The sequence below is a fragment of the Eleutherodactylus coqui genome, chromosome 2, assembly GCF_035609145.1.
Source record: "Eleutherodactylus coqui strain aEleCoq1 chromosome 2, aEleCoq1.hap1, whole genome shotgun sequence".
Classification (NCBI taxonomy): Eukaryota; Metazoa; Chordata; class Amphibia; order Anura; family Eleutherodactylidae; genus Eleutherodactylus; species Eleutherodactylus coqui.
Genome location: NC_089838.1, coordinates 317684905 through 317708975, shown reverse-complemented (window position 1 = coordinate 317708975; position 24071 = coordinate 317684905). Strand labels below are relative to the sequence as shown.

General features: G+C 45.7%; 2 protein-coding genes across 4 annotated transcripts in view; both read left to right on the top strand.

The window, feature by feature from the left end:
* The window catches only part of MISP3 (MISP family member 3), a 29373-nt gene extending 28866 nt beyond the window's left edge, over positions 1 to 507 (top strand). Inside the window, exon 6 of the mRNA XM_066593722.1 lies at positions 174 to 507. Within this exon, the coding sequence (XP_066449819.1) occupies positions 174 to 263 (90 nt within the window). The 3' untranslated portion in view covers positions 264 to 507. The remainder of the gene's footprint in view (positions 1 to 173) is intronic.
* A 6820-nt stretch (positions 508 to 7327) lies between these two features.
* On the top strand, positions 7328 to 22381 carry CLPP (caseinolytic mitochondrial matrix peptidase proteolytic subunit). Of its 3 annotated transcripts, none has more exons than XM_066593719.1 (7): positions 7328 to 7420; positions 11651 to 11752; positions 14825 to 14896; positions 14987 to 15083; positions 18021 to 18208; positions 20920 to 21025; positions 21916 to 22381. In XM_066593719.1, exons 1-7 carry the CDS (start codon positions 7358 to 7360, stop codon positions 22083 to 22085), a joined length of 798 nt encoding a protein of 265 aa, XP_066449816.1. In that variant the 5' UTR covers positions 7328 to 7357; the 3' UTR covers positions 22086 to 22381. The 3 variants fall into 3 exon arrangements, with proteins under 3 accessions (XP_066449816.1, XP_066449818.1, XP_066449817.1); XM_066593721.1 differs by lacking the exon at positions 7328 to 7420 and adding an exon at positions 11053 to 11228 and having other exon boundaries at positions 11651 to 11766; XM_066593720.1 differs by lacking the exon at positions 7328 to 7420 and adding an exon at positions 11055 to 11228.
* The last annotated feature ends 1690 nt before the right edge of the window (positions 22382 to 24071 follow it).

Here is a 24071-nt window from a genome sequence, read left to right as displayed (position 1 = left end):
AATATTCAGTGATAAATGTCTTCAATGGTAAAATCCCTTTAAGTCCAAGGTCTAGGCCCCCGATACAAAGGCTTAGTGATACCACTAGCAGTGTGTGGAATAAGTGTATATTCTATTATCATATGTGATCATATGACATATTCATTATATGTATGTTATCTCCTCTTGCTCAGGTTTTGGACAGTCCACGGACCCGGCGGCAGCTTAACGCTCTATTTCAGAGCTGGGAATCTGGAAACCCCAATCCAAAGGATGATGAATAAGGGGAGGTTAAGAGAGGACTTCTGAGATAGAACTTGTGATATGTGGATGAGACTTCCTTACTTTTTCTCTCTGCACATGGAATATCAGACTGCCATTCTCCTCCTCGTCATCTTCCATTTCAGTGCTTCAGATGTCATCTTGACTGACTGTGCCTCCTGCATCACATGATCAGTATCTAATCTGCCAATCAAGCTTTTGTAACCTGTAAAAAATTATTTGTAATAAATTATAGAAAAATGTCAACATCCTATGTATGTTAGGTATGTGATAATAGGAACTGCACAGGACAAGCCCTACTTGTTAGGAAGGTCCCTCTACAGTAAGCTGATTAGTATGTGTCCTCCTGCTGGGACTCCAGTGATCGTCTGTACTCTGTAGTGAAACCGTGTAGTAAGTGCTCTGTTTCTCTGCAGTGCCACCACAGGGGAAAGTAAGCATTACACAATGCTCCTTTAAATCAGTGTGTAGCTTGTGTAATGTAGGACAGGACAGTCCTCCAGAGTGAGAGGTGTTCTTTGAAAGGGGGGCTTCACACATGGCATTTTTGGGAAAATGCATTTCCTGCTGGATCGGCTTCTGGCTTTTACTCAAAAATCTGCATCAAAAACTGCAAGTGCATTTCCCAAAAAAATGATGTTTGAAGCCAACCAAAGAGTTCTACACTCTGGTCAAGAAATGCAGATCCTAAATAGAGGACCCACCACTATTAATTTAGCATTGTCTAATAGAATGCATGAAAATGGGGTTTTTAAAGTGGACGACTTCTTTGAAGAACAAAAATTTCATGGCGTCTAGTCAGCTAGTTGTCCAGGTCCTAAGGTAGCAAAGAGTACCGATGCTACGTTTGGCCAGCAGTGGTGTCCATACTACTGCTCTCCCAAGAAAGCCTTTTTTGCCCACTGTCTTTCTTATGGAGGAATCCTGAGAACTGGAGAAGATTCAGCTCCTTAGACATTCTACTGAGATGTTTTGAGACTTCCAGGTCTTGGAGTACATTGAACAGACTAGTCATTCTTGAGAACATCCACCACTATTCCAGGTATTCTTCATTTGGAGATCATGTTTGTTTTTACTGTGGTTTAGTGGATGTATATAATATGACAGATTGACCCGAAAAAGGCGCATTGTGGGATACTTTACTTTATGGTTAACTTGTATTGACATTTCTTAAACATAATGAAGTGAAGGTCTGGATCCATGATGGTGTCTGGTGGGGTAGTAATAATATTCCTGGTGGCTAGGTAGTTACTACTATAACTGATGTCTAGAAGGCTTTTAATATGCCTGGTGTCTAGTGGGCTATTAATATTTTTGGTGTCTAGAGGGTGTTAATATGCCTGGTCTCAGGTAAGTTACTAAAACTATCCCTAGCGGGTAATTGGTTACTAATCTACCTGGTATCCTGGAGGTTTTTAATATTTCTGGTACCTTTATTTCTATAGTGCCGACATATTCTGCAGCACTTTACAAATCAGAGGGAACAAGTACAGAGAGCATCAGTCATTACATAGAGTATTAAACTAACAAACATGTGGAACAATAGGAGTGAGGGTCCTGCTCACAGGAGTTTACAATCTATGAGGGAATAGGAGTGAGGGTCCTGCTCACAGGAGTTTACAATCTATGAGGGAATAGGAGTGAGGGTCCTGCTCACAGGAGTTTACAGTCTATGAGGGAATAGGGGTGAGGGTCCTGCTCACAGGAGTTTACAATCTATGAGGGAATAGGAGTGAGGGTGATGCTCACAGGAGTTTACAATCTATGAGGGAATAGGAGTGAGGGTCCTGCTCACAAGAGCTTACAATCTATGAGGGAACAGGGGTGAGGGTCCTGCTCATAGGAGTTTACAGTCTATGAGGGAATAGGGGTGAGGGTCCTGCGCACAGGAGTGTACAGTCTATGAGGGAATAGGAGTGAGGGTGATGCTCACAGGAGTTTACAATCTATGAGGGAATAGGAGTGAGGGTCCTGCTCACAAGAGCTTACAATCTATGAGGGAACAGGGGTGAGGGTCCTGCTCATAGGAGTTTACAGTCTATGAGGGAATAGGGGTGAGGGTCCTGCTCACAGGAGTTTACAATCTATGAGGGAATAGGAGTGAGGGTGATGCTCACAGGAGTTTACAATCTATGAGGGAATAGGAGTGAGGGTCCTGCTCACAAGAGCTTACAATCTATGAGGGAACAGGGGTGAGGGTCCTGCTCATAGGAGTTTACAGTCTATGAGGGAATAGGGGTGAGGGTCCTGCTCACAGGAGTTTACAATCTATGAGGGAATAGGAGTGAGGGTGATGCTCACAGGAGTTTACAATCTATGAGGGAATAGGAGTGAGGGTCCTGCTCACAAGAGCTTACAATCTATGAGGGAACAGGGGTGAGGGTCCTGCTCATAGGAGTTTACAGTCTATGAGGGAATAGGGGTGAGGGTCCTGCGCACAGGAGTGTACAGTCTATGAGGGAACAGGGGTGAGGGTCCTGCTCACAGGAGTTTACAGTCTATGAGGGAATAGGGGTGAGGGTCCTGCGCACAGGAGTGTACAGTCTATGAGGGAATAGGGGTGAGGGTCCTGCTCAGAAGAGTTTACAGTCCATGAGGGAATAGGGGTGAGGGTCCTGTGCACAGGAGTGTACAGTCTATGAGAGAATATGGGTGAGGGTCCTGGTCACAAAAGCTTACAATCTATGAGGGAATAGGTGTGAGGGTCCTGCTCACAAGAGCTTACAATCTATGAGGGTATAGAGGTAAGGGTTCTGCTCACACGAGTTTACAGTCTATGAGGGAATAGGGGTGGGGGTCCAACTCATAGAAGCTTACAATCTATGAGGAAGTAAGAGTCACACCTGAGGTAGCAGTGCTTCTTCTGCACAATGATAGGGCCATTTTTTATATAAATAGGGCAGTATACATACAGCTGTATGAGCTGCTCACCAGCCGCTATCTCTATATGTGCAGATATGAGGTGTATTAGAGTGTGTGTTGTGTGGGGAACACGGTGAGAAGAAGGGACCAAGTTCTGAGGGAGAATGTAGAAGAGGGGTAAATCGAGAAGAGTTAGATTAGGGAATGTGATGGGCCTCCCTAAAGAGATAAGTGGCTGTTTGTGACCTGATTGTCTAGGGTACCGCATTCCAGAAAACTGGTGCAGCTTGTGAAAAATCTTGGAGATGGGAGGGGGAGGTTTGAGTTAGGAAGAAATTGAATGACTTAATGTAAGGTCATTAGCAGAATAGAGAGCCAAGGTAGAGTGGTAGATATAGGGCGGAGCAGCACTGTAGATAGATTTATGCTATATAAGAAATAGGTCAGCGATACATAGAAGAGCAGTTATAGGATGAGGAGTCGTGATAATAAATGAAATAATACATGAGTGATATTACAGTTAAAGAATGAAGAATTGTGTCATATTAAATCTGGTATATATACAGGATAGTTGAATTATGAGGGATCATGAAATATTAGATTGGTGATAGACAAATGTAGGATGAGGGGGGAAGTAATAATAGATCACTTATAAATACAGGACAAATAAAAAGAGGGGGTGATGTAATAATAGACCAGTGATAGATACAGGACAGTTATAGGAGAAGAGATGATATGATAATACATGTAATACATATAAGACAGGAATAGGATAAGGGGTCATGTAATAACAAATTAGTGATATATATATATATATAGGACAGTTAATAGGATAGGAGATGATATGATAATACATGTAAAAAATACTGGACAAAATGTGATTGTTCTCAGTGAGAGAAACCAAGTCCTCTTGTTGATATGATACCTTTTAATGGCTAACAAAAATACATGATGTTACAGCAAGCTTTCCAACCTACCTAGGGTTCTTTTTCAGACTTAATGAAATATATCCGAAGAGGTATATGTATATCATGTATATGAAATGGCACAAACATGGTGTGATTCATTTGCACTTAAAACAATACCAGAAGAGGATGAACAGAGGAGTAAATAATTAATTAGTCCACTGATCAGGGACTTTTAGTGTAGTAACTTTCATATGTTCTATGTTGTGTCCGTGACTAGAAAAATGCTCCGCCACAGGTAATATTAGACAGTAATAGGATAAGGGTCATGTAATAACAGACCGTGGTGAAAATTTGCATCAAAATCTGCACACGTATTTTAGTGCGGATTTACTCTGCCATGTGTGATCATGCCCTTACAGGATGAGGAGTCAATATCAGTGATGGACGACTGGAGGAAACGACTCCAGATATCGCTTGTATTAGAAATAAGTGCAATAACAGCGGTTCCTACACTTTCCTATGCTGCCTGCAATCTGACAACTGGTCCCATTTGAAGGCCATCAGTCATGTTATCTCCTATCTATGACACACCACAGATAACCTGAGGTGGGGTTCTCCTTTAGGTGATACCACTTGTCCTATGTGCTAGTTTCTCTCTCCTTTCAGAAGTGCTCAGAAACTATTCCCTAATCTCATGTCAAACACATCCACCCCGAGAGTCTAAGCCACGAACAAAAGCTACCGGATGAAAGGCAGCTGGCTGACTGGGTCATAATACCCAAATCCCCTTCTGGGTCCACCTAAGATCATGTTTTCACAGGGAAAAAGAGTGTGCTGAGAGGGCGAGGTCCCGAGGAAGGAGTGTTTGTAGAGGACATTAGTGAGCATGCAGTATATATAGCAGGTGGAGAGCGTTATATACTCATTACTCATATACGCTGCAGCCTCCACCCTGTCTGACAGCTGATATAGGTCAGCGAAGAATGATTCTAGCTTTTGCTCCGCCAGCCCTTCTGTGTGTATTCTACAGGATACTCCCTGTTGTTACTTTCAATACCTCCTGGATGTCCCTTCTCCACAGAAGCTTTGATCTTCTCCGAGGTGGACGGACAGGTCAGGCTGCATTACAGCACTCAGGAGCTGCCATCAATGGCTCATAGCTGTCCGATGACCACTGACACTCCAGATATTCACAAGGAAACCTTCGCTGGTTGTTGGTTAGGCTACCTACACACGGGCGACCACGACATTGGGCCATGAATTTTTGCCCGATATCGTACTTGCCAGCGTGCGTTTTCACGGCGATTCGAGGCGTTTTTCTGGCAAATCCGCCTCCTGGCACTTCTGTGAAGTAGCGATCCTCCGGTGCAGCTTTCAGCCACGTTAGAGGATCGGCAAGTGTTTCCTATTGTTTTCAATGGGAAGCCCCGCATCGCACTTGCGTGCACATTGCGCACGGTGCGATGTGTTTTACTGTCCCATTGGAAACAATGGGCAACGCGTTCTGAGGAATGCAGAAAGATAAGACATCGCTGCTGTGTATGACTCCATTCAAAGGAATGATGTTCATATTGGTGCAAGATTTGTGCGTCTCGCAACGTACAAATCTTGCGCGCGTTTCTCGGCCGTGTGAAACCGTCTGCTTTTTACACTGAACGATTATCGTTCATTTTTGCTCGCTTGAACAATTTTTTTGAGCAATGATTGTTCCGTGTAAAAGGGCGCATGTGTTTCTGTGCAGGCCTCTGCGCAATGTATCTGCGCTATGAATGAGGCATGATGGGAGGACAGGGGTGGAAGTACTGCGCTGTATTACTCATGCGCAGTTCAGAGTGACGGAAGCTCCAGTCTGTCTGCTTCAGCTGGCTCTCTCTGGCCCTCTTAGTGAGAGGGAGGTTGGTGCCAGTAAGTTGCAGGACCTGTGAGCTGTAGGCGGAGCTACAGTGCTGGCTGGTAAGAAAGCTCTATGCATGCTGGGAGGTGTAGTTGAGTCTGAAGTGATGTATGAAAACAGTGGAACATCTGCGACTACACGGGACGAAGAAGAGGATCCAGAGCCGCAGGTTGACGCCGAACCTCCCAGATTTCAGCATCTTCAGAATTTCCACTTTGTGCCGGAAAACCCTTTAAAAAGCCTATAAAACCCAGGACATAGTCCCTGCATACAGGACACTGACGGGCCAGACCATATTATTTCATCAAAAGGTACAAGCCTTTCACTTCGTCTAGAATAGTGTGGTCTATGAAAACTAATGTATCTCCATGGTAACAGACTACAAACAAACTTATTGTAGTCTGCTCCAGCTGTCATGTTTCACTCTACTCTATCTGTCCCATCATTTGCTAATCTACACACAGTAAAAGAGAGGGCAGTAGAGAAGAGAGTAACACATGATTGCAGGATCAGACTACATCCAGGATCTGTTTGTAGTCTGTTACCACGGAGACACGTAGGTGTGCAGAAGAGCTGTATATACAAGAAAGTTTACAGCTAAATTAGTCGCAAAGTAGAGATGAGCGAGTAGTGCCTTAGCTGAGTATCTCCCCGCTCATCTCTAAAGATTCGGAGGCCGGCGGGGGAGAGCGGGGAGGAACGGAAGGAAGATCTCTCTCTCCCTCTCTCCCCCCCGCAACTCACTTGTCACCCGCGGCGGCCCCCGAATCTTTAGAGACGAGTGGGGAGATACTCGGCTAAAGCACTACTCGCTCGAGTAATGTGCCTTAGAGAGTATACTCGCTCATCTCTAATGCAAAGCCTTTACATCAGTAATGCATGACTGTTGTGTATAGATAAATTCATAGTCTCAGGAAATAACTGCAAAGAGGGAAGAGATTATGCAATTTTACCCTAAAGTGGGTTGTTTGTGGGCGTTCCCGGGTGTTTTGCAGGTGGGGCTTAAAGGTCCAGAATTTGGTTTGCAATAATGTATACCGCAGTCTGTTTCTAAAGACAACCAGGAGAATTCTGAATGCAGCTTTGGATGTGATTGGAGAACAGGACAATGGAATTAGTCACTATAGACAACCATGCTGCTATAATAAATGCGGCTGCGAATGGAATGTGGGAGCAGAAATAATATTATCAGGTATTTATTGAACAGGATGATTAGTTGATGTTATCTCAGGGCTCCGCGCACGCCTCCACCTGGGTGTATTGTGTGTGGTGTCAGACTCCTTGCGCCACACCGAATGTTTCCTTTTGTTGCTATGTTTTTGTTGGGGCATATTTTAGGATTTTGTTTGTCCTCTGAGTCACGGCCGCCTCCCAGCCTCATTCTCTGCACCGCTGACATAGTCTTACACACCTAATAGTGCAGATACTTTCCATGTACAGAAACCATGTGACGCCGGATCACGCACTAAGCATTCAGAGGACCGCATTGACGCAGGTATTTAGCCACGTAAAAACACGCGACCGTGCGATGGATTGGATTTCAACTACTTCATTCAGATGAACATTTTTTGAAGCGTAACATAATTGTGACGGGGAAAATAGCGCATATGTGACCGGTATCGGTTGCCGGTTTTATACGCCGCATGAAAGGATAGGTCTTGCTCTATCTTTGGCCAAAATACGCAGCAAGCTACCATAGACTTCTATGGGAGCTCGAAAAAAGGGAGGGAGGATGTCTATCTGCGTCTAACGCTGGGAAAAGAAGACAGCTCGCTCTATTTAGGCATTATTGGTCATTCCGAGGATTTCTGCCAATTGATAGTTTTCAACACTTCAATGTATTTATTTGCCGAAATGCAGCAGCCGCCCGTGTGAATGGCATGAAGTACGCGAATAAAGATCGGGACTCGATCACGACAAATCTTCATTCATGCGATTAGACGGCGCGTACGGGCGAACGTTAAAGCACATACAGTCGTGTGAAGGAGGCCTGATAATGTATGTGAGCGCACTGGCAATGCTTGCATGAAGTATGTGTCCTGCACCAGTATTGTATGGATGATATATGTGGCCTCCACTGGTAATGCGTATATATTGTACTGCATGCGTCCTGCATTGGTAATGTATGGATGATGTATGTGTCCATGTGTCCTGAACTAGTAATACTGTATATGAATCATGTATGTTTGCTCTAATCATAATGTATGGATTTGTATTTGTGTTGTATTGGTTATGTATGCATGCTGTATGTGTCCTACACTGGTAATGTATGAATCATGTATATTTCCTTTTCTAGTATTGTATGGATGCTATATGTGTCTTGTACTGCTAATGTATGAATGATGGTAATGTATGAATTATGCATGTGTTCTGTACTGGTAATGTATGAATAATAGTAATGTATGTGTGATGATAATGTACGTTTTTTTTGTACAGGTAATGTATGGATGATGTATGCGTCCTGCTTTGGTAACGCAGGAAGGATGTGTGTGCTCTGTACTAGTAATGTATGAATGATGGTAATGTATGGCTGATGTATGTGTCTTTTACTAGTAATGTATGAATGATGGTAAAGTATGAATAATTTATGTGTCCTGTAGTGGCAATGTATGAATGATGGCAATGTATAGATGATGCATGAGTCGTGTACTAGTATTGTATGTGTCCTGCATTGGTAATCTATGAATAAGGCTGAATGCACACGGCCGAGTCAGATCCCGCAGCAGAATCAGACCCTGTGCCAGACGGTGACCCCCCCCCCCCCCCCCCCCCCTGCGTATCTCTCTGGATTCTTCCTCTCTGTGCTGCAGATGTGCCGGCCGGATCACTGCGGGTTGCACAGCTTCTATTGACGGCAATGGAAGCCGTCCGTGCGAGTCCCGCACGAAAATAGAGCATGCTGCGGTTCTTCCTCCACGAGCGGAAATTGCAAGTGATTTTCGCTTGTGTGCGTGCTATGGACATACATTGCAGCAGAATCCGCGGCCAGACGCCCACCAAAGATTCCTCAGCAAAAATCTGCCCGTATGCATTGGGCCTAACGGTAATGTATGGGTGCTGTGTGTGTTGTACACTGGTCACACTGTATGTATGTGTCCTGTACTGCGAAAAAATGGATGCTGTTGCACCGCAGGACGTGGGCACAAATTGGCGCATTGTGGCCCATCTTTCCTATTTTTGGTGCAGTGTAAATTGTACCAAAATCACTAGTCTAGACGCCACTTTTGTAAATCTTGCAAGTTAAGACTGTCGAGTTCTGAAAAGAATTGGCGCAGTAGAAGCCAATGTCTATAAATAAGCGCCATGTAATCTACCCTTTAACAAAACAGATGCGAACTGTAGAGAAAAATGCCGCAGTACGCATTAGGGCTTATTCACATGGGCGTACGCGTATTTCAATCACTTTAATATACTGCGTATTTACAAGAGTGACATACGTATATTTCATGAGCATCGCTTTTTTTAATGCGCATATTTACACACGGTAAAATAAACGCAAGCATGCTTCTATTGATTTCAATGGGCAATTGACAGACTGGTGCATGCACAAATATGCTCACCTCCACGCAGCGCATCTGCGCAGGCACCAGTCTTACTTTTTTCCTTACTGTTCACACAGCGCAAGTAAAAAAAAAAAGCCAAGTATAGGGTGAGTCCTATCTTTTCTCGCATGCAGTCCTGCGCTCGAAAAACACGGTTGTCAAGGTGGAACCATTGAAATCAATGTTTTTAGTCTCGTCCCATTCTGCGGGCGTGATTTCTACACCCGCAAAACGGGACACAATCACGTCTGTCTGTTTAAGCCATCATATGGACTATTTTAGTGCGTAATACACACCAAAATAAGAGATACTGCGTTTTGTTTTTTTTAATCCGACCACAAGACGCGGTGTAAATCCGCTCGTGTGACTGACCCCGCTGAGATACATCGGTTTTATTCACTGTGTATTACTGGTGTAAAACATATGCTTATTCAGATGACTGTATCACGCAAGTATTTTGTCGCGTTAAAAAGTCGCACATAAAACACGGCCATGCAAAATAATTGCGTGTGAAAACATAGGACCTTCACAACCGTTGTCAGTTGTCTTTTTTATACGGCACGTGAAAAGATGGGTCTTGCCCTATCTTTCGATATGATACGCAGCAAGCTCCAGAGACTACTATGGTAGCGGGAGGGGAGTGAGTTACCTGCGTACAACGCTGGGAAAAGAAGTTGGCCGTAATTACGCATTTCATTGGATTTCTGCCGATCGTTGCTTGCCATCACTTCAGCGTGTTTTTTATTGCTCACGCAGCAGCGCCCGGTGTGGATGGCTTTAAATACGCCAATTAAGATCGGGAGACGATCGTGGAAAAAATTAATTAATGCGAATATACGTGCGTACCGGCGAACATATAGACGCATACGCTCGTGTGAAGGAGGCCTAAACCCACCGTTGAAAATACCAGGCTTAGGAAATTTCCCCCATGTGTGAACGCCGCCTTACAGAACTGGCGCGAATGGAGCCTCTTGTATACCCGCACCTCGGCTTCTAGCTCCGCCCCTCCCATGTGTCCCGCCATTGCTGACTCAGGTCCTCTGCTCCTCTTTAACACTTAAATGTCCCCCTTTATACCTCGGCAATAGATCTGCATTAATAAACCGATCACCATAATTACCAAATTGCTCCGCACGCCCTCCGTGTGGCTCCTAACTGTATCTGAGACCCCGATATGCAGATTATTGCATCATATAGCAGAGTTTGAATCATAACAAGGGCAATATTACCATGAATTTTGAGCTAATATTTCAATTAAAAGCATTCATGTGTGGATATGGATGGAAATATATATATGTCACACAGCCAACCATTACTGTCCCTCTTTTACTCCTCTATTTAGCTACAACAATATGGCGGTTATCGCGTACAATAACCTGCTATGTAGATATACAACTGTTTACCACAGATCTTCGGTTACCATAGTAACCAGCCTCTCGCAGTTCACATGACTTCACAAACTGGCTAGCAACTGTCATGGCGGCCCGCTTATCGGCTTCACCGCGTCACTTCCGGGCGCACTTTCTACTTCCTAGCCGCTTTCGTTACCTTCTCTGTTACAGGAGCCATTTTCCCGAAGGGACACGCAGTTCCTTTCAAGCAGGTGGTCTCCGACAATATGGCCGCCTCAGGCTGCTCTAACCTTTTGCAGGTGGAGACAGTTTTGTTGGACGCTTATTTATCAGTGACATTTGGCCTCTGTAACCTCTGAGAAGCAGCCAGTGACACCAGGACGGCATGGAGCTGCTAATCCGAGGGACGGTGCGTGACTGGCAGCCCGGGGGCACGGAGGGGGCATTGCATGCCAGCCTATGATAGATATAACCACTGGTATAGATAATATCCCGTAATAAGCAGTAATTCTCAATGTAACCATAGCAACTGAAACCTCTACAGCAGTCGTAAAACTGTAAATCCCAGTCAGAAGTATCAGTGTTGAATGCTGGGACTTGTAGTTCCCTAGGGGAGTGCCCACCATAGTGCCACAGTGGTTTATGATATGTGAGTTCCGTGTTGTCACCGCACTGCACCGTATCCGTAATGCCCTTAAAACATCACTAAAAGTGGGGTGCCCCGGTGGTGGACCCCCATACGGGCTGCCCCAGCTTTGGCGCAGAGATAGAGGGTGGGGTTATTCCGTTGGGATACATGTTTGTTGACGTGTCCGTGTATTTCCTCCACAGAGGCCGGCGCTGAGGGGGATATGTGCTCTCCAGCATGCCAGGACCCTGCACCGCGCTCCGCCGCGGCTCCTGCCGCTCATCCCCATTGTGGTGGAGCAGACCGTCAGTATACAGATGTATTTGTTCTGTTCCTTATCCCCCTCCATTTTGGTGTAGAAAAAGGCAAAATCTGTGTTTCCGTTAAGGATGGATATATATATTTATTCTTAATAGGAACACGTATTTTCCGCACGTGGCGGTTTCGATTGATTTTGCTGCGTATTTGAAGTTTTTGCGAACAGCAGCAAAAATGTTTTGAAAAGTTTCTGCAGTTTTTTTTGGTTGCATTTTTCACTGCGGTTCACAGATCCATCAAAACCGCAGCAAAGACTCGCCCAAAACACCGTGGGGCACATCGATAAAGAGTTTTACTCCAGTTTTTGGTGTAGGAAAAAAATTTGCGCAAGCAGGTATTTGTACAAAAATTTGCCATTTTTGTATCACTGTGCTGGCCCCACTATTTTTTTTCAAAACGTGTACAGGATTTATCGGGAGGGGGTCATGTGCTGCAGTAGAAAGATCGCCCATGTTGGTATACCCATTGCAAATAATGGTTGTATTTTCAAGCAAGTTTTGTGATTCTCGCAATACACAAAACACACGCAATAATATTTGCCGTGTAAATACAGCTCTAGCCTTATTTTACTGCAGAGCTGCACTCACTTTTCTGCTGGAGGAGTCACTGTGTACATACATTACTTATCCTGTATTATACTCCAGAGCTGCATTCACTATTCTGCTGGTGGAGTCACTGTGTACATACATTACTTATCCTGTACTGAACCTTAGTTACATCCTGTATTATACTCCAGAGCTGTACTCACTATTCTGCTGGTGGAGTCACTGTGTACATACATTACTTATCCTGTACTGATCCGGAGTTACATCCTGTATTATACTCCAGAGCTGCACTCACTATTCTGCTGGTGGAGTCACTGTGTACATACATTACTTATCCTGTACTGAACCTTAGTTACATCCTGTATTATACTCCAGAGCTGTACTCACTATTCTACTGGTGGAGTCACTGTATACATACATTACTTATCCTGCACTGACCCTGAGTTACACCCTGTATTATACTCCAGAGCTGCACTCACTATTCTGCTGGTGGAGTCACTGTGTACATACATTACTTATCCTGTGCTGCTCCTGAGTTACATCCTGTATTATACTCCAGAGCTGCACTCACTATTCTGCTGGTGGAGTCACTGTGTACATACATTACTTATCCTGTATTGATCCTGAGTTACAGCCTGTATTATACTCCAGAGCTGCACTCACTATTCTGCTGGAGGAGTCACTGTGTACATACATTACTTATCCTGTATTGATCCTGAGTTACATCCTGTATTATACTCCAGAGCTGCACTCACTATTCTGCTGATGGAGTCACTGGGTACATACATTACTTATCCTGTACTGATCCTAAGTTACATCCTGTATTATACTCCAGAGCTGCACTCACTATTCTGCTGGTGGAGTCACTGTGTACATACATTACTTATCCTGTACTGATCCTGAGTTACATCCTGTATTATACTCCAGAGCTGCGCTCACTATTCTGCTGTATACATACATTACATTAGTACTGTGGGTTGGAACCTGTTTTTCTTTCAAAAATGTTTTATTAGGACAGAAAAATACACCATTTTCAAGGCAAACCATTCCAGTAAATAACAAGCAATAGCATGCTTACATTAAAGTAGGGATAATCGCCATTTAAATTCTCACTGCCCTAGATTTTTATATACCTTTAAATCTTACTAACCAAACATAAAACTAAGATGGCAGCACAGTTGCTGCTAAACATAATAAAAAAATAAATGAAGAACCAGTACGGATATAAGAAAGGAGGGATAGAAAGAGAAATGGGAGAAAGGCGAAAAGGAAAAAAAAGGGAGAAGGCGGTAAGGGGATAAGGGGAGGGATCGAATTGGGGAATGAGATAGATCGACCCCATACTTCTAAAAGTATATTATACAGATATTGGGGTGTGCAAGGCTGAGCTGACTAAACCAGGAATGCAACCTAAAATCGGTTGTTGGCATAATGGCCTCCTGATTCCCATCCCCCCACCCTTCCCAAGCAGAGGAGAGGAGGACGGAAAAAGTACCTAAGTTGAAATAAATCCCCGGGCCACCCTTTCTGCCGCCCTCGGGGAGGTCCTGAACTCCAACCAAGGCCTCCGGCATCGCATAATATCCTTCAGTCTTCGTCTGCCCTCATACCTCGCCAGCTCATTGATCGCCTCCACCTAATGGGCTCTGGAGGGATAGGCAATAGACCGCCAAAACCTTGGAATGATTTGTCTAACTGCCTGCATAAAAAAACGAAACAGACCTTTCTTGGTCCTTGAGATGGATCCCCGAAACATGGACAGCATGGCCACTTCGAGAGTGATCTGCATATCCTCCACATGGGCTGCTATATATTCTTGATACATCTTCCCACAGAGCAGCTATCGGCGGACACTCCCACCCTATATGGAACATGCTGTCCCCTACATGTGGGCATCTCCAACACGATGGGGGAGATTGAGGGAACATTTTGTGTAGCCTCTCCGGCGTTCTATACCAACAAGATATTATCTTAAAGTTTAATTGCTGAAGTCTAGAATAGACCGACCCTTTATGTATCAGCGCAAATGCTTTCGCCCAAACCATCTGAGGGAAACATCTGCCAAGTTCCTCCTCCCAGGCTCCCACATATGCCCGGGGGGCATCCCCCGTCTTCCAGTCGAGCAGCATCTTGTATAGCAGCAAAATTGGATGACTGGGGGGGAGTCAATGGACATGCAGATTCTCTCAAAGGGAGTAATATCCTGTGACAGGTTCGATCCGGGAGTCAGGGCGTCTACTGAACCCCTCAGCTGAAGATATTCCAGCCAGGCCCCTGGTGGAACGTGCACCTCTACAAAAAACTCAGTCAGGGGTCTCGGCCCTGCCTGCCCCATCACATCCCTCAGCCGTGGCACGGGGGTTCGCGGGAACAGTCACCAGGGACCTTCGCTGCTCGACAGCTTTAAATTGAGGGTTGGTTACCAATGGGGTAAGAGGACTCGGGGCTGTGACCAACGCTATTCCCACTCGCAGGAACATGTTTTTCACTAGTTGACTACTCTTCTCCTTGCAGGGCCGTGGTGAGAGAGCTTATGACATTTACTCCAGATTACTGCGAGAACGTATCATCTGCGTCATGGGACCGGTGAGCCGCCTGATCGCCAACCCCTCCCCCTTTCTTGTTTCGTGTGTCCCCCCCCCCCCCTATCTTACTTGCATGTGTCTTTCCGTTCAGATCGATGACTCTTTGTCCAGCCTGGTGATCGCTCAGCTCCTGTTCCTGCAGTCGGAGAGCAACAAGAAGCCCATCCACATGTACATCAACAGCCCAGGTGACCGTTCATGCCTTCTAATGTGCTTCGTGTTATAAGTCATTCGTTTCAAGATCCCTGCTTGCTTGTAGTGAATAGAATAATTCTTGTTTAACTCCTCAGGGACAATTCTGTTTTTTGCCATAAGGACCGAGTGAAATGCTGCCATTGTTAATTGGGGTTTTACAGCTTTCTTATCTGATTTCCACGTTTACAGCGATACCAAGTTTATAGAGATTTTTTTACTATTTTACTATTTCTGCTCAATAAAAGCACATTTTTAAAGAAAAACAATTGCATCTGAATTGCTACATTTTAAGACTTGGAGATGCAATCGTTTGATCGCTAGGATAATACACTGCATTACTTATATAGTGCATTTTATTAAGCCTGTGACAGCAGCCTATTATACTCTGCTGGAGGCTGAGATACATGGCAGACATGAAGGGCTTTACCAGGCTTCCAGCTACCATGGGAACCCATTGGTACTTCACAATTTTTACTGCGGGGTGCCGACAGGTGACAGAAGAAGCGCCCCCCCCCCCTGTCATCTGCTTATATGCTGCAGTTGCTATTGACTGTGGCATGTAAAAGGTTAAACTGCCGACATCAAAGGTTTTTGCGCTACTGGCGGTTAGAGCATAAGCCTTGTTATATCTGTAGTCAGCCATGCAGGTTTTAATCCCACTAGTGAGGTCAGTAAAAAGGCGTATTGGCCTTCACTAAGGGGTTAAAAAAATAAAAGCGAGGCTGAAAGTATATAGTTGTCCTGCTCATATTCTGTACTCAGTCCAACGACAGAGGAAGAAGTCTCTAGACTGCTCGCCCCACCACCTCCGCTAGCGACCCTCTCCCCTCACACCTCCTCTGGTCTCTCTCCCCGGTGGTTGTCTTCCATCTCACCACTATATTCAACCTCTCTCTGACCTCTGACATCTTTCCCTCCTCATTCAAACACACCAATATATCCCCACTGCTAAAGAAACCAACTCTTGACTCGACTGATGCCGCCAACTACCGACCCATCTCAAATCTCCCCTTCATCTCCAAACTACTAGAACGCCTGCTTTACTCCCGCCTTATAAGCTATCTATCAGAACACTCTCTTCTTGACCCCCTACAGTCCGTCTTCCATACCCTACACTCAACAGAAACCGCCCTGACTAAAGTGTCAAATGTCCTCCTGACAGCCAATGATCCTCCTCGATCTCTCTGCAGCATTTGACACTGTTGACCACAAACTCCTCCTCCATTGGCCTAAAGGACACTGCCCTCTCCTGGTTCTCCTCCTACCTATCTGACTGCTCATTCAGTGTATCCTTTGCTGGCTTGACCTCCCCTCTATCTCTTGCTGTTGGGGTCCCCCAGGGCGCTGTCCTCGCACCCCTCCCTTCCTCTTCCCCTTGTTGGGGTCCTCCAGGGCTCGGTCTTCGGCCCCCTCATCTTCTCCTTGCTGTTGGGGTCCCCCAGGGCTCGGTCCTCGTCCCCCTTCTCTTCTCCTTGCTGTTGGGGTCCCCCAGGGCTCGGTCCTTGTCCCCCTTCTCTTCTCCTTGCTGTTGGGGTCCCCCAGGGCTCGGTCCTCGGCCCCCTCCTCTTCCCCCTTACTGTTGGGGTCCCCCAGGGCTCGATCCTCGGCCCCCTCCTCTTCCCCCTTACTGTTGGGGTCCCCCAAGGCTCGGTCCTCGGCCCCCTTCTCCATCTACACAGCCCTATTGGACAAACCATCAGGAGTTTGGGCTTTCAGTACCATCTCTATGCTGACGACACCCAGTTATACACCTCCTCCCACAACATCACAGCCACATTCCTCCAGAACGCCACCAACTGTCTGTCTTCTGTCTCTAACACTATGTCTTCTCTCTACTTAAAACAGAACCTCTCAACCTACTGGTATTTCTGCCCTCTACTAACTGACCTCATCCTGACATCTCCACCTCAGTGTGTGGCACCATAACTCCCAGACAGCACGCCCGGTGCCTTGGGGTTATATTCGACTCCGATCTCTCCTTTACCACCTACATCCAATCTTTGGCCCGAACATGTCAGCTGCACCTCAAGAACATCGCAAGAATCCGCTCTTTTCTCACCGCGGAGACGCTAAAACCGCTTACTGTTGCCCTCATCCACTCCTGGCTCGACTATTACAACTCGTTGCTGATCGGCCTCCCTGCTCCAGGCTGTATCGCCTCTAATCCAACCTGAATGCTGCAGCCAGGCTCATCTTCCTCTCCGGCCTCTACTCAGACACCTCTGCCCTGTGCCGGTCACTGCACTGGCTGCCCATCAAATACAGAAAACAATTTAAACTCACTACCCTCATCCACAAAGCTCTCTATAGCACTGTGCCGCCCTCCGTTGCCTCACTCATCTTAATTGAGTACCCAGCCTGTGCCCTTCGCTCCGCTAAGGAAATCAGGTTAAGTGCCCCTTGAATTCGATAGTCTTATTCCCGCCTCCAAGACTTCTCCAGAGCAGCACCAGTCCTCTAGAACGCGCTACCAAAAAATATCCGGGCAATCCCTGACACGGAACTTCAGGCGTGCCCCAAAAACGTACCTCTTCCGGGAGGCATACCACATCCCCTAAACCAAACCTCTCTGTACTCCCCCTGTTAACATGCTCCCTGACCTACTGACTGCAATCCCTGCCAGCCACCATCAACCCCCCTCTGCAGTCATACTCAATACTATACGGCCTGACCATTGTCCATGTGTATAGCATCCCTCACTCTCCACCTCGCCATACCTGCACATCTCCAGCCCCTTTACCTTCTGTATCACCCTGTTATCTGTGGTATGGAAGCTCATTGGAGCAGGACCCTCACCCCTGCTGTCTCCATCAATTGATTACATGTAACAGTGTTTTTTGTATCTGTTCTTCCCTGTTTTGTAAGCGGCGCAGAATATGTTGGCGCTATATAAATAAAGATTATATTACTTTGCTTCTATATATTCACAGGGGGCTCAGTGACGGCCGGTCTGGCAATCTATGATACCATGCAGTATATACTGAACCCCATCTGTACGTGGTGTGTGGGACAAGCAGCCAGTATGGGGTCTCTCCTCCTCACAGCCGGATCCCACGGAATGAGGCACTCTTTGCCGAACTCACGAATTATGATTCATCAGCCTTCAGGCGGTGCCAGGGTAAGTCACCTGCACTGTTATACATTGTGGCAGACATGGCAGTGTACTCATAGCAACCAATTAGGACTCTGCTCTTTGTTTTAGCCCCTTCCTAGGGTGCATCCTACATGTATGGCGCATGTCGGATGTCATTGTATGGCGCAGGCTCGGATGCCGAGCCCACTCCATACAAAGCAGGTATCGGCTGTCATTGGCTCTTATAATGGCTATTAACCCTTTTAAATTCCGCTGTCAATTCAACAGTTGCCAAAGTTGAAGAATATACAGCGCTCCTTGTTTTACCCTTCTGCTCCTGTTAGGATGCTTATAAGGATTATACAATAAAGGTGACGTTTTCATTCCATTCCATATGAGCGCTGGAGCAAATCTTGTGTTTTGGTAATGCGAAAAGTCCTGAATTCCTTGTTGTGTACAACAGCTGCATGTTGTGATGTTGGTATATACCATTCATCAGATTGGACCTATGTCTATTCCTGCGCTGGCGTAGGCTCATGCTGGTCTTATCTACATATTGAAGGTTACATTTTATTAAATAAACAACAAATTGGGAGGAGCAAAGCGTAAAAAAAAAAAACACGTAAAATCTGTTACTGTAGGCCATTAACGGCACTACGTACGTGGGAGGTCCTGTTGGTAATGTTCAAGCAACATATACACCGTGATCTATTACATGTAAAACGGCACAAATTGTAGCGCTTTATTATGGTGCCCGTAGCCGGTGATCGGTTCCCTTTAACCCCTTCCCGCAACAGGACGTAAACTTACGTCCTGGAGATAGCGCGGGATCACATAAGATCCCGCGCTCTCTGGCAGCGGGAGCCAAATCGCGGCAGGGAAAGAGTTCACAGAGGGAGTGCGGCTCCCTCTGTGTCTCCGGCCGGAACTCACGATGTCATCGCGAGAGCCCGGCCTGTCACCATGGCAACAGGACGCCTATAATCGCTGTACAAGCGATAAGGTATGGCAGAGCAGTAGCTCTGCCATGCCTTATACCAGCGATCATCAGGGCAGTGGTTAAAGTCCCTCAGAGGGACACAAACAGTGTAAAAAAAACAAAGATTAAAAAAAGAATTTAAAAAAATGTAAAAAAAGAATTTTTTAATGCTTTTTCTCAGATTAGCATAAAAAAAGGTAAAAAATAAATAAAACCCCACATATTTGGTATTGTCGCGTCCGTAATGACGCGTACAATAAGTTGCACATGCTTTTGACTGTGCACGGAAAAAAACGCAAAAAAAAACGCTAAAAAACTGAGGCAAAATGCTAATTTTTAGCATTTTGCCTCACTAAAAACGCAATAAAAGTGATCAAAAAAGCCATATGTACCCCAAAATGGTACCGATAAACTCTACAGCTCGTCTCGCAAAAAATAAGCCCTCATAGAGCTCCGTACATAGAAAAATAAAAAAGTTACAGGACTTTGAATGCAGCAATTTAGAAAAAAAAAAAAAGATTACCCAGAAAAAGGGTTTTTATTGCAGAAAAGTGGGAAAACCTAAAAAAATGTAAGAATTTTGGTATCGTTGTAACCGTACCGGTCCGCAGAAAAAATGGAATGTCTCATTTGTGCTGCATGAGTACCGCTGTAAAAAAAAAAAAAAAAAAATCTATGGCAGAATTGATGCGTTTTCTCTCCCTGCTATCATTAAAAAATTTAAAAAAAAGTTTTACAATATAGTCTATGTACCCAAAAGTGGCACCGATAAAAACTACAGTTCGCCACGCAAAAAACAAGCCCTTATACGGCCGCGTCGACGGAAAAATAAAAAAGTTATGACTTTTGATAAACAGAGAAGAAAATCCGCCAAAAATTGTTGCGTCCTTAAGCCCAAAATAGGCCGAGTCATTAGATAGTACAACAAAACAACTAGTAAGTTTGGCGCCGCTGTAACCGTACTGGTCAACAGAATAAAGATAAGATGTAATTTATAGCGCACCATCAATAGCAAGAAATCAACACTCCCCTTCCCTCCTTCCCCCAAAAATGTCACAATTATGTTTTTTTTCCTAAATTTTCAAAGTTTTCCAGTACTATGTTAAATAGCCCCCATATCATCGGAAAAATAAGGAGCTGCAGAGGGAAGGGGTTAATGAGACCGGCTTCACACAAGCGTATGCGTGCGCGTGAGCGTATTGTTTTTCTGGAATGAACTAGGCTTTTTGGAACAAATTGGCGTATTTTACTGTACTATTTGCGTGCAGCAAACAAAGATGCTCTAATTGAATCGGCTAATTAGTCTTAATGAGTTCCAGATGTGTTCTTTCTCCTGCGCAATTGCACTGTGGTTCACGCATCTCCTTGCATATTAATTTCACATTTGCGCACCCCCTATAGACCTCTATAGGGACTTTTGGTGTGCAAATATGCAGAAAAATAGAATATCTTTTTTTTTTTTTTTTTTGTGCGACTGAAATACGCACACAAAATGCGGAAATGTGATCGCCCCCCCCCCCCCCCCCATTGAAATCCATGGGTTCTATTCTCTTGTGTATGGCTCTTAGAAATACTCCCATGTGAAGCCGGCCTAAGTAAAGATATGACCGTGCAGAGTATACCAATTCGGAGGCCACATCTAGGGGATGTAGAGGTAACGGTTGCACTCGGGTCCTGGTGTCTACAAGGGCCCCAGTAATGACAGTAGGTTGGGGGTCTCTTGCCCCTGTGACTGCACTGGATGTTGTACTGAATGCTCCCCTTCTGCCACTCTCAGGGTCAGGCCACCGACATCGCCATACAGGCCGAAGAAATCCTCAAGCTCAAGAAACAGATTAATGAAATTTACGCCAAGCACACGCGTCAGCCGCTGTCGCTGATCGGTGAGTACGCGCTTCACGCTGCGCGGATTGTGTGTCAGGTGGGAATCTACAGCTAGTGGCAAGGATAGAAGGTCAGACTAAGCAGAGGTTATATACACAATGGACTGCGGGCCGACAGTATAATGGCTCTAAGTTATAGAGTTCGTGAAACTCGCATGACATCGTAACCCGCTGTTATACGTCCTGAGCCGAGAGTCTTCCATCATTAAACAAATCTCTTCATTGCAGATATCTCTGGCAGCTAGTGGGTTAATAATATCACAGTGGTGGGTTGTTATTAACCCCTTCCTGCCATCTGACGTAGACTTGCGGCAGATGTTGGGGGTCATTGTATAGAGTGGGGGGGGGGGGGGGTCAGGAGCCGAGCCCACTTTGTACATAGTGGGTGTCAAATACAACGCTGCTGTTCCAACTAACGTGTCCGAATGCAATACTTGTCGTTCCTTAACACGGATGCGCTGTAACAGATGACCAGTTTGAGCGCCATTGTGAGAAACAAAAAGGCAAAAAAGCGCAAAAATCGAATCACTGAGCAGTGGAAAAACATGTCAGATGGATCCAGATTTCTGTTGCATCATGTTGCTGGGAGATCAGAATTTGGCACAAGCAGCATGAATTGATGACCCCTTCCTGTCAGCTGGTCAGTGTACATCAGTCTAGATCTAATCTGCGGCAACTACAAGAAGCTTCCTGTCCGCAGGGGCCGATGTTCCTGCCGATCGGTTTCATCACCGAGTGCAGTCTATGCCATTGCTGCAGTTCTGAAGACCAAAGAAGGTCCAACACACTACTAGATGGAGGGCGCTAATAAAGTGTACATTACTGACCGGCTAGTATGTGTCAAGTGTCCTTATCTGTTACCCACATAACATTTATGTCTCCTTCCCCAGAATCTGTCATGGAGAGGGATCGGTACATGAGCCCCACAGAAGCGCAGGAGTTTGGGATCCTGGATAAAGTGTTAGTGCACCCCCCTCAAAATGGAGAAGATGAACCAGAACTTGTCCGAAAAACAGAGGAGCAGCCGCCAGCGCCGCTGCCAGCACCATCTGAGCCGTAGAGGGGAAGGACTGTAGCTATATGTGACACTGGACCAGAGACTGGCTGCGCCCTCACAGGCCCTGTTATTGCTCTAGTTATGTAGAGATTGCCCACACCAAATAACAATCAGTAAGTCATGGTAATTATATAGGTCACTTTACACTGCCCCCTGGTGGCGCAGAGCAGGCTGTGCAGAGGAATCTCCCTCCGATTTCATGTTCCCGTCTGCCTGTTTGTAGCCTCCATGTTCGACTGAGTAAAAAAAAAAAAAAAAAAAAAGAAACAAGTTAAAAATAAAAACTATTTTCACATGGACTTGGTACAGTGACCGGAGCTGTTGGGGTGAGTTCATACGCAGCGGACTTAGGGAATTATGGCTGCAGAATGCGAGATGATATTCTGCAGCAATGTACAGAATAATGTAAGTGAAGGAGCTTTTTAAACCAACCTCATCCACTTAGTGTGAAAGCTCCACAGCGCAAGATGGCCGTGAAATCTGCAGCGTGCGTCACAGCGGAATTCATTTATTGCAGTACATTGCGCAGTCAACATCCATCCACACGTGGATCTTGGCGCAGATTTACTGCGTGATGTGCAATCATATCCTAAAGCCGTGTTCACACAGGCTGTATCAGCTGGTGCCTTGCTGCAGCAGAAAACATGCAGTAAATTTGCAGTGGCCAATTCTGCGTGTAAATGGTGCAGACTGACTTCCAGAAATCCAGTGGATTTTAGCCCTTGTATTTCAGGCGTTGAATTCCCCAGCACAAATAGTCGCGCTGAGAGTTTACAATCCGCAGCACAAGTAGCCGCGCTGGGAGTTTACAATCCACAGCACAAGTAGTCGCGCTGGGAGTTTACAATCCACAGCACAAGTAGTCGCGCTGAGAGTTTACAATCCGCAGCACAGGTAGTCGCGCTGGGAGTTTACAATCCGCAGCACAGGTAGCCGCGCTGGGAGTTTACAATCCGCAGCACAAATAGTCGCGCTGAGAGTTTACAATCCGCAGCACAGGTAGCCGCGCTGGGAGTTTACAATCCGCAGCACAAATAGTCGCGCTGAGAGTTTACAATCCGCAGCACAAATAGCCGCGCTGGGAGTTTACAATCCACAGCACAAGTAGTCGCGCTGGGAGTTTACAATCCACAGCACAAGTAGTCGCGCTGAGAGTTTACAATCCGCAGCACAAATGGCCGCGCTGGGAGTTTACAATCTGCAGCACAAATAGCCGCGCTGGGAGTTTACAATCCGCAGCACAAATAGTCGCGCTGGGAGTTTACAGTCCGTGGCATTTTTCAAAAACACTGACAAGATTCGTTGCAGACAATGTACACACTGTGTGAAGGAGAACTTTGGAAATCTCCACATGGTTGGTTATATAAATGCTGCGGAATGTCTGGTGTGTGTGAAGGTGGCCTTAAAGGGGTTTTGTCATTAAAAAAAAAAAAATCCTTACACCCCCCCCCCCCCCTTCCCCTAATGTTCTTGCTGCATTTCCTCTCTGATCTTCCCTAGTCCCTCAGGTCACCTCTCCGCAAGCTAGATGGATCCTCCTCTTGTTATGATGCGTCCATTCTCTGCATTCTTCTTCCTGCAGGTCAGTGTACTAGTGACGTAGCGTTCACCGCCTAGGAAGGGATACCGATATATTACCACGACTGCACATGTGCGCTGTCTCGCTACAGGAGTTCGTATACTATTGCAGAGAGACAGTGTGCATGTGCAGTCTCTGCAATAGCTCAGCACTCCCAGCTAGGCTATGAACGCTACATCACTAGTGATGTACATTACTCTGCAGGAAGAAGACTACAGAGAATGGACGCATCATCGCTGGAAGATGAAGAGTCGTCCAGCTTGCAGTGAGGTGACCTGGGGGACTGCAGGGGAAGATGCACTGAGCAGAATGACGGGGGAGGAATAGGTAAATATAGAATTTTTTTTCCCTAATGACAGAACCCCTTTACAGGGAACATGTCACCAGGTTGATGCGAGCATTCGGGTGTG

Bases quoted from the DNA above. Each gene is read 5' to 3' on its own strand.
- CLPP (XM_066593719.1), top strand. From the start codon at position 7,358: ATGTACAGAAACCATGTGACGCCGGATCACGCACTAAGCATTCAGAGG. The intron at 7,421-11,650 runs GTATTTAGCCAC...TTTCCTCCACAG, and splicing joins AGAGGACCGCATTGACGCAG to AGGCCGGCGCTGAGGGGGAT. The intron at 14,897-14,986 runs GTGAGCCGCCTG...CTTTCCGTTCAG, and splicing joins TCATCTGCGTCATGGGACCG to ATCGATGACTCTTTGTCCAG.